This window comes from Psammomys obesus, unplaced genomic scaffold, assembly GCF_907164565.1.
Source record: "Psammomys obesus unplaced genomic scaffold, mPsaObe1.curated_primary_1811, whole genome shotgun sequence".
Taxonomy (NCBI): Eukaryota; Metazoa; Chordata; class Mammalia; order Rodentia; family Muridae; genus Psammomys; species Psammomys obesus.
In genome coordinates, this window is record NW_026596095.1 from 10,788,737 (window position 1) to 10,800,075 (window position 11,339).

Here is an 11,339-nt window from a genome sequence, read left to right on the forward strand (position 1 = left end):
AGAAAGAAAGAAAGAAAGAAAGAAAGAAAGAAAGAAAGAAAGAAAGAGAAAATAATTATACTTAATAGTTGAGACAATGGAATTGATTATTGGGGATTTGACTGACGTTATCATCCGTACGAGATGCAAAGCATTATAATAAAATAGGAACTGCACAAATAAGTAATTAAGTGTTCTATAGCTCAATGGATGAGGAAAATAGGATTTTCTCCAGAAAATCTGATCAAGAATTAGGCTAGGCTCATGATGCGCTAAAGGAAACTCTGGCCTGGGAACCACACTCTAAGGGTTTGGTCTTGACTTCCTCTCTAGCAACGTGATTAGTTAATTTACAAGTTTCTTTCCCTTTTCTAATTTCTTTTCTTTTCTGTAAAATATGGTAATTAAGATCCTCTCTAAGGTGTCATATGATTGTGTAACCTATTTTTGTTATGCTTTTAATTCTAAACTATGTCTCAGAAATATGAGGAAGACAGCATATATGAGCCATACTCACTTTGTCAAAGGAATGATGACACAGCCACTGTGATTAGAACATTGTTAACATGACAGGAATATTTTAAAGAATGCCTATTCCTGTCAATTAATTTATGCCTTTGTAAAATATTTACTGAGTGCCTGTTATGTTGTAGACACTATGTTGGAAATTCAAAGGCAAATAAATGTTTTTGTTTTTGTTTTGTCTAGAAATGATAAAAGCATGTAATGTTTAAAGAGAAAGTAATTACTACCTTGATAATCTTCATTGGTATGTACTGCTGAGTTATTTATCATCATTAAATTGTTTTGATATGGCTGTTTGGGATTCTATTAATCACTTAATGCCCAATTTTCTTGGAATGCTATAAAATTCTCAAGTCATATCTCCATATATTTATTATGACTGAAAACAGAGATGTAAGTCTATGAGAGGATATGTTATGTTTATGAGGACAGTTTTAATCCCATAGACCACTGGTTCTCAACCCGTGAGTTGTGAACCCTTTGGATCTAATGATCTTTTCACAAGGGTCACCTAAGACTGTACTGCATATCTGATATTTACATTACAATTCATAACAGTAGCAAAGTTATAGTTATGAAGTAGCAACGAAAATAATTTTATGGTTGGGGATCACCACAACATGGGGAACTATATTAAAGGGTTGCAGCATTAGGAAGCTTGAGATCCATATGCCTTCTTCAGGGCTATGGTTATACTGTTAGTGTTCTCAGTGGAAATGGGAGTCAGGCATAATTCATTTCCTGAGATGTCTGAACTTGCAGGTGATTTTGCAAGGCTTTCCTTAATCCACCTATTTCATATTACTTCATTGAATGCCTCCTTTGTTGTTACTCCTTGGTGAATGTAATTATGTAATAGACCATCAGGAAAAGTGCACATGGGTTTCAGCTCATGCTGTACTAGCCACAGATATTTTCTGAGAAGAGTGCATTGTATGTAATAACAGGCTAAAATAACATGTATTTACCTATGCCTTCAAGTGAAAAAAAACTATCCCTCACAAATGAAAGTACTGTAGTTGTGTGTAATTTTATGTCTAACTGAATTCACAATTAAAACTAGAAGTAAGGGGGAGGCTACAGCTGGGATACAAAGTGAATAAACTGTAATAAATAAAAAATAAAAATAAATAATAAATAAAACAAAACTAGAAGTAAGCCATGGTTATTGATTGATTGATTGTAGTCTAAGGATTGAACACAGGACCTAGACCAAGTCAGGCAAGGATTCAACCAGTGCACTAAATCCGCAGATCTCAAAATCTTAATTTAAGCTTGGCATGGTGGCACAGGCTTTTAATGCCAGTCCTTGGGTAGAAGTAGGCAGAGTGAGTTCAAGGTCAGCTTGGTCTACACAGAGAGTTTCAGGACAACCATGGCTTCATAGTAAGACTCTTTTATCCTAATTCTTTTTCATTAAAGTTTTAGGAATTATAATGAGGAAATAACTAATAAAAATAAAGAAACTCATTTACCTTAACTGGTTATCTGTCATTAATGAATGAACTTCTCTACAATTTCTCTTAGTGCCCATTTAAATGAACATGATGCTAACACATGTAAAATCTAATTTTTGTTCGTTTGAGACAAGGTATCATTATGTAGTCTTGGCTGGCTTGGAACTCACCGCGTTGCCCAGGCTGGCCTTGAATTTGTGATTGATCTTTCTACCTCTGCCTTCAGAGTGCTGGGATTACACGTGTGTACCACTACATCGGTTTTGACGTTTATAGACCCAACAAGTTAGGTGCATGCTGCTTTTGTCACCCCCATGTCGAAGAGATTCTTTGAGACGAGAATGTTGGAGTTTGCTGTTCTCTGCGTTTGCAGGGTCAGGATGTACTCAGCAAACACAACCCGTCTCCTTCCTTTGCGGACCTCTGTGTGCTCTGGGAGTGTTTCCTCCACAAACGTTTAACGGTAGGGGATAACACTGGGGAACAACTGGCACCACTTCTCCCCACTCACCCTCCACTCCTAGAGGAGCAGGCCACTTCCTCAGTGCCAAGTCTCTGGCTCACAGCGGCCTCGTGAACAAAAAGCATTCTCTCACACTCATAATGCTTCCTTTACTTAGATAACTAAGCTATTCACCGTCCTGAATGGAAAAAAAAAAAGTCTAGTAGAATCAACTGAAAGAAAATATGTAGAGCGACTTGTTTGGGAGTGTGTTAACACATACCGACTTAGGTATGCTGTTGATTCATTTACGTACTCACGGTCTGGCTGTACCTACATTTATCTGCGCTTTAGTTTCATACTGGAAATTTTCAAAGGTGTATTTGTCCGATCTTCTTTGACGCATCTTAAACAGCCTGGCACCACGATTGCTGAAATGGGACAATTCTTCTATCATAATGTCTCTGGGGATGCTAACTTTTTTGCCCAGGTCCATGCCATCTACATCTGTAAGACAATATTTACATCCATGAAAACCCGAAAGAAAGCATTTTCACACACTTTAAGTTCTATTGTTTGTCTCCAGTCCTCCGTTGTAGTAAGTGATGGGCATGTGCTTCAGTCAGCTGGCCCTGGGGGTCATCCTGGACTCGCCATTTTGGTCCTGCGTCATCACAAAGTATGCAAGTTTTGTCTAAATGCCCATGTCCTCATCTCTAATGTTCAGCTAATAATAATGAGAGGAACTACTGCAAAGAGTCGTTATTAAATAAGATAAAATTGTGTTTAATTAAGTAAAGTATTTCATATAAACTATTCAGCATGCTATCAGGCACATAGAAAGAATTAATAAAAGTTAGCTGCTGTACTCTTAGTACAATTTAGGCTTTCCAATTATTGACTTTTCAAACAGAACGGCTTCATATTTACATGAATACGCTTTGCTTTTCTCCCCACATTCTATTTATCAGCTTGAGGTTTGCCTATTATTGAAGTGCATGCTCTCTCTAACTCCACCACCTAGTCTTGGTTAAACACCATTCTTTCTGTAACCGGCACCAAGCAATCTACATAAATGGGGCAGGAGTGGATCTCTTTCCCAACCCGCTCAAACGGCATTCTGTGAAGCCCTGAACTAAAATCAATGTATAATTATTAGTACTTCCATTGTATCCCTAAGAATCATAATTCTTTTTTAAATTTTCTTTTGTTTTAATGTTGTAGGCACCAATTATATAATTATAGGGAAAATTTAGTAATGAGTGTTAATTTTATGTGAGCGTGTCGGTGCATGCCTGTAATCCCAGAAGCTAGAAGTAGACGCACAATGGTGAGTTCATGGCCATCTTGAATTACATAGTGAGTTCAATGTCAGCCTGTGTTACATAACAATATTCTGTCTCAAAACAACCAAAAAACTCAAGACGAAATATTGTTATTTTCCATTTCTAATACTAAAGAGCTTTTTTACAAGTCAAGAGAGATGAACTTCTTCTACTTTCTTCTTTTGTTTTGATCTTACTTTCAGAACAGTTGTTAGCCCAGGCTAGCCTCCAACCCATGACACTCCTGTGACAGTCTTTTTAAGCTCTGTAGGTGTATGTCACCATGCCCAGCACCTCCTTGTGCTTTTTAGAATCAGGGATGTATTTCTGTATAACTCAGAGAATCTGTCTGCCACTAGAAAGTCTTGGTACATCCATAAAGAGAAAAGCTGGACTGTTAGGCAAACAAATCCTTATTTTTACTGACTGAGACAGAAGCCGTAGATGGTGTGACAAATTAACTGTGATAATTCAGCTCTGGAGAGTATGTCCTGGAACAAAACAGACCTTGGTATAATGCCAGGTAGAATAGGACAAAGGCAGGGGAGTCAATGCAGGGATTCTGTCCTGGGTTTATGAAGAAGCCTTCATAAAGGCCTCACAGGCCACCTCTGATTTTTTTCAGAAATGTATTATTGTTTACCTAACAACTTTCTGTTACATTCAACCAAGCATGTGCTAACTCATATAGCTATTTTCTCTACACAGTCTTGCTAATATAAGAAAAAAGATTGTGTTAAACATAGAATCACTGCCAAGAATGAGAGAGCTGACTGAGAAGACCCACGGTGAAGTCTTTGATAAATAAGGCATACAGGAGGCACTTGGAAAAAGAAAGTTTTTAAAAACTCATCACAAACCTTCACAAGGAATAAATTTGCACCCCCAGCTACCAGATCTTACCAACCCTCAATGGCAGGGTATACAAAGAAATTATCATCGGATGCAACCGGTGTTGCTTATAAGCGTAGCCACGAGAACACAGAACCAAGAAGCAGAAAAGAAAACACTTCACCAACTCTCAGCTTATTCATTGTGTTCCAATCTGTGTCATCTCAGTCCTCAGTGTTCTGCTTCCTCCTTCACAGTGGCTTTACGTGACTGAGCAGCTGGATGTTTACGTTCAGAAGCATTGCATAAAAAGCAGAGTGGTGTGCTGGGACTACACTGATGTGCATACAAAACTAGTACATTTTCAAAAATTCTACAAGCTCTTAGCTACACAGTGAACACACCATTAGTAAATTAAGTAATTGGACATGTGTGGTGGTACATGCCTGTAATCCCAGCATTCTGGGAGGAGAGGCAAAGGATCAGGGTTTCAAGGTCAACTTAAGTTCAGTACTAGTTTGAACTACCTAAAAACTTACACACGAATATATGTACACACATACACATGCAAACATGAACACAGATATAAACATGCATGCACTCATGCGAGCACACAAACAACACATGCACATATACACACAGATGATATGCACATACATGCATACACACATGCGTAAATGCACGCAAATACACACACACACACACACACACACACACACACACACACACAAAGGTATAGGATTACAGATGTAGCTCAGTGGCAGAGAGCACTTGCCTAGCCCATGCGAGACCTTGTTCCATTCCCAGTGATAAACACAAAGAACTTGTAGCTGTGCATAGTGACATTCCCTGTTATCCTGTGCTCAGAAGACAGATGCATAAGGACCACAAGAAGAAGGCCAGCCTGAGCTACCACCGTGAGACCATGAGTAAAAACTAAAAAGTTCCATAAGTGTAATGTTTAGGCAGATCGTGGCAAAAATTACAATAACTATTTCAAAGGTATCACTTTATAAGTTGCTGGGTGCTTTTGCTGTTATCTGTGTGGTCATGAGGTTATTCGTGTCTATTGTAGCTACATGCAAACACTATAGTACTCGCTATACCATTGCTTTGTAAGTACATAGGTGGCATTGTAATACTGCTCCTGTCTCCTCACACTTCATTTACAGCCTCAAGATGGCCATGGAGAGAGTATTTATAACACAGAACATGGCCAACTACCAACCACAGCCTCACATCCATCGAGGTCAGGAGTGTAATAAGACAACATCTTTTACATAAACGAGCAACAAAAGACAAATTTAATTCTCAAGGTTGCTTCCCCTCCCTTTTGAGATTTATGATGTGACAGAAGCAAAAGTTTCCAGACCATCCGTGACTGCGATCCCAATGAATGATCACCCTCATAACTCAAAACTTTCGGTGGAGAATGCTGTCTACCAATATGCACAGATCCCAGATTCAGCTGCCCCCCCTCCTTTAGTGTAACCCCATCGTGGGGTCTTAATAGTGTTGTTTAATCTCAGTGCCTGATAACTGATATGCAGTCTCACCCTCAGGACTTAGAGGGTTGTCTTTGATGCATGAGCTCATCCATTGAAAATGAAATTGCTAGGCATTCTTTCCTACCACTGTCATTTATGGCGATATAGAGCAGCAGGCAGATCCAAGAATCTAATCCACCTATGAACAACTGTAGTTCCACCCAAGATCTTTGCAAACTGCTGCCTCATGATCAGCAGGCAAATGCAATCTTAATAGATTAATGGATAAACCATGGGAGAGGAGCTTGCTGAAGTTGATTTACCTAGGGCGGTCTTACTGATACAGAGAGACACTTCTGTGCACTTGCAAAGGACTTCCTCTACAAGTAGAAGTTCATAAACATCTATGTTTTATACACTGTCAGCCATATATAACATTAAACACTATAGTCCAGCCTGTGACCTTGAATAGTGCTTGAAAAATTCCAATTAATAAGACTTTACTGATAATTTTTTCTAAATGAAGATGAGTTTGAAGTCCATATGAGTGGCTTTGTGTTCTTATTTCATAGATTCTTCTATCAATTTAAGGTCATTTTGTTGTTTACGTTTTTTTGTTTGTTTGCTTTTGAGACAGGGTCCTACTGTCTAGCTCTGGCTAGCCCTGAACTTAGTAGGTAGACCAGGTTGACTTTGAACTCACAGAGATTCACCTCTCCCTGTGAGGTAGCCTCCCCAGTGCTGGGATCAAAAGTGTGTACCACTACCGATGGCTTTCAATTTAAGTTTTAATACTACTTACAAAGCTTTGAATTAATGTGTGGTTACCTTGAATATCTACAAATATTTAGAAAATTATATTATCAGTGTTGTGACTTGCACAACTGAATCATCCAGTGCTGCCTATAGTGTCCAAAAAAAGCCCATCACATTGAAAAGACACAGTAGAAGCCCAGGATGGTGATTAGTGTGAAACAGTACTCAGCAGAGTTCTCTGAAAGACCTTAGGAAGGTTAGGGGCTTAGAAAACTTCGAATCCTCAGTGGGTGACTACACACTATTTTTCAAGTTAAAACACACTTTATTTTTTTCTTGAGATTATGTTAGTACCAATATGAAAAAAAAGTTAGAGAAATATCACAAACCTATATATAATGAATTGTTCTTGCTGACCCCAATTTTTAGACCTTTCTGGTGTTATCCTCTTGATATTGAAATTTTGGCTGACAGGAAAAGCAAAAATTGGTCCTCACATAATCCTTCATCTGAAATTCTAGTCCTGTGCTCCATACTTCTTCAAAGAACCCTTGCAATTTCTGTCAACATGGAGAAGCAGACTCAGCCATTCCTGCCTTCAGGTAGCTCAACACATGGAAACATGGAATTTCAGGATTCAGCCTACCAGTGAAGCCAACTCCACACGGCTTTCCATTCAGCATCAGACCACAAAGCTAAACTCTTTCCCTGAAATTACAAAAATAACCTGCCTGGTTCTCTTCAGTGTGCCAATGAAAGCTGTTTGCCAGTTATAAAGAGAAAGACAAGAATCCAAGAAGCCTAAGGCAGTAAGGCCCTCCCGAGGTGCAGGAGGAAGAGCTGGCAGCCCTGTGACACACCACAGTCCCCTTTCCCATTATGTAGCTCTTGTTCTGAGCTGTTAGTGATGCCTGCTTTACACTTAAGGAACAGCACATTCTCAGTTCATCCTGTGGTTGTTTTAACTCCCAATTCCTTTTCCAACCATACTGTAAAGCGCTTCTTAATGCCTAATCCATTCTGGTAGCTCCAGCTCTTCCTTTGTCACCTACCTATTCCCAGCCCTCTTTGCTTAAGTCTTCAAGTTTGAAGTGAGTTACTGAGTGAGCAAGGATCACAGTTCAGGCTGGAAACATGTACCGATTCAAGGTGAATTGCACAGGCCGTGTGGGGGGCGGGGCAGGACTATTATGGACTATTCATGTATAGATGATGGCAAAATATTTCTTCCGTCTTGCACCATAGCACTTTTTAAATGCTTGCAACCATGCCTGACATGCTGTTGCAGGAGGCACAGACATTAATGTTAATAATAACATAAGATTATTTCCCCAGTCGTTCCTCTATACCACTATGATGATGCTTTATGGTGATGAGGTCAATCTGGGTAGTCAGCCTGGGTAACAGGAAATACTTTTTTTTCTTTAATATTTATTTATTAACTCTCTCTCTCTCTCTTTCTCTCTCTCTTTCTCTCTCTCTGTGTGTGTGTGTGCATGTATGTGTACTATTCATTTCTGGTGTATAATGTGACACCAAATTACAATAGGTTCATAACAAGCAAGAACACAGGTTGTAGTAAATGGAAACAGGATTTTAAAAACTCATTCTGTCCAGTTGACACCGCAGTTTGTATGAATAGAATTTTTCACGAGTTATTTCAGGCAAGTTTGCCCTTCTGATAATAAGAGTGATCTGATGTGAAACTTTCCCTCTTGTATTTCCATCCTTATCTCAAAGGCTCCCCAGCTGTGCTCTCAGCCTTACATTCCTGCAGTGAAGGTCCACCTCAGGAAAGGCTCCTGGCTGTAACAGGCTCATTCAGTATTCCCTCCAGGTTAGATGCTTTGGAGTGTGATAGTAATAATGCACGAGTTACAATACTTAACATCGTTCTTACGTGCAAGGAGACTACTTAGTCTTAAAACTAAGATCAGAACTTTATCGTATGTCATCATAAGCTATCCAGGTGCTCTCCAGCTGCAAAATGTTTTAAAATATAAAGGCTCATTCCCACCACTAATGTTTTTCTGAAGTCCATATTTCATTCCTATATCCTTAGAAATGGTAACATTTCCCAGCTGCAGAGTTTTCTGTTCCTTGCAGCTCACAAAAAGTTAAGTTCCATATTAGACTCAAGCAGAAATGAGAGAAAGAAATTAAATATCTGTCTTGCTTCGTAGCATAGCTGTTTTATCTTGGATGAGTCTGATTATCCAGAGTATCTAGAATGTCCAGCATCACAAAGCCAGAGTCTGGGCTCCTCCTACCTGGGCTGGAGAAAAAGCCACCAAGACATCCTGGTGGGGAGGTTGCAGTATTCCCCATTGATGTTTTCCTTATATTTTTGTAAAAATAAAGCTCTCAATGGTTATGTTTATAAAAATTAAGGAGATAAATTTACTCTCAAAGATATAGGCAGGGAAAATGGAGAGTAGACTCTAACACTTGATGTAGAGTGAGATTATATTAAATGAATTTACTTACTTATGATTATGTTTATATGTGATCATCATTTGTGTTCAGGGTGGTATGGCCTAAGAGAATTATGATGATGTAATTGGGAAGTGACTTATCCAAGGCCTAGTTTTATCACAAACAGTTTAGTCTCAAACTTAAATTATTACCTGATTTTTGCCACACTGACTGGGAAAGCTACACCAACAATTTCAAGTAAATTACCCAAAGTAGGACACACAAAGATGCATGCAAACTTTAAAAAAAAAAATGGGGTTTGAAGCTTTGGATTGATATAGTCTGGTAGCTAGGCCAGAATTAATCTCATTTTATTCTAAATAAATTTGGCATGAAGAGAAAGCCTGAGAAGCAAGCAGAAGCCAGCACAATGATTTGACAGCGAGGAGATCACAGCTGGGCTGTACCCTTTCAACATGACTGTGGTATGTGGCCGGTATGTAAGACACTTTGATTGGTAGTTCAGCTTGCTTTATGGAAAAGATGATGTGAAATACTATCCTCATCCTAGTTTCCAGATGTCTCACAAAGTTTCATGCCTCTAGATGTGAATATTTTCATGGTGCAAAGCTCCATTTGCTACTAGCCGAACAAAAAATAAGGGGACACCCTGCAAATTCCACAAATAAGTCTGGAACGGTTTAGATCAAACCCTAAAAAGGACCTGGGTATAAAAATTCAAATTTTACCAATATGCTAATCTTTATTTATGAACAAAATGAATTTCCTTTTTAACAAGTAAAATATAATTTCCTTCAGAGTTATTTACTAAGATTTTAAAACAATAAAAGCAATAAATAAAATATTTATTATTGAAATATCTTACATCTGTCATATATTTAAAAATTAACTTGTTTTGACATTAAAAGAACCTTATTTTTTTTTCAGAAAGTCTAAATAAAATGTTTTGCATGCAATCCATATTAGTAAATCAATTATTAAATATGAATACTGGTGTCAGAGTTAAAAAATGAATATGAATTCCTTCGCAATCTGTTTTTTTTTTTGAAAATTTAAAAGACTGGTAGAACATATTCTGAATTTTTTTAAAGTAACACAAAGTAAAAGAAATCAAGATAGAACAAAAAAGGTAGGGTTGCGTGAAAGTTATCTATAAGCAAATACAGTAAGAAGCATCATGTTCACTGATCATGTGAGAGGCAAGCACAGAGAATGCACATCAGCTGTCTGCTTGCTTCATTCCTTTTTCAGCAGTTGTTCGTCTGAAAATAGCTCTCAAATGAGAAAGGGTGACTACAAAAGGATTCATTACCATAGGGTTTTCTGAAGTACCCACTAAGAGCTTCACGTTTGTTACGGGGGACAGGAAGTATTTAGGGAAGTGAGCTATAGAATATTAACACTAACGTCAGAAAGGACCTATGTTCATGTCACGGTACATTAAGACTATGGAGCGGTTTTAGTGATACCATTTCCATGGATTTCCTTTGTGATGGCTGATGCTTGCTGTTTCCTTTGCTTCACCATGGCACTGTGTGATAGCATGGCTTTTTGTTCCCTGTTGAAAACAAAGGGATGTTATTGAGGCTGTGTGAAGAATTCATTATGATCATCCTTCCCGAGAGGGGGCATCTCCTTTATTAAGAATCTGCTCTTACTTTTTACTGAAAGCCCAGCATATACTGCTCGTACGTCTACAGTTCGAGTTTCCCATCAGCAGCACATGTCCCAGGGAAGAGAGGACGATGTCATCTCAAACTCAACCTTCCAGTACACTGACCACCTTGCACTGAGGAACAATGAAAGAGCCTGCCTCCTCGCTCTTCCCTCTCTTTCCTACAGTTTGCTTTTCCTCTGTCAGGGCTTCTCTCCTGGCCGTCATCCCACCAGCATCAGAGGACATCACTTCCAGCAAACTGGAAGAGTGGGGGAGAGGCTGGATTCAGCCTCTTTGGTGGCAACATTTTCAGTCGGCATCAAGAGCCACCCTCTCCAGCAAAGGATGGTAATTTATGAGTCACACAGCTCTGAACCTCTGGGGACAACTGACTAATAAAACATTTTAGGAAACAATATACTCACCTTGCTGTTAGGCTGCACT

At 38.8% G+C, this 11,339-nt stretch overlaps 1 protein-coding gene across 1 annotated transcript in view; it reads right to left on the minus strand.

Moving 5' to 3' along the window:
• The window catches only part of Myoz2 (myozenin 2), a 29,154-nt gene extending 18,371 nt beyond the window's left edge, over positions 1-10,783 (minus strand). The window contains exons 1-2 of the mRNA XM_055628272.1: positions 10,708-10,783; positions 2,741-2,910 (exon numbers count right to left, since the gene is read on the minus strand). Coding sequence (XP_055484247.1) covers positions 2,741-2,910; positions 10,708-10,783 — 246 coding nt within the window. The remainder of the gene's footprint in view (positions 1-2,740; positions 2,911-10,707) is intronic.
• Positions 10,784-11,339: the final 556 nt, after the last annotated feature.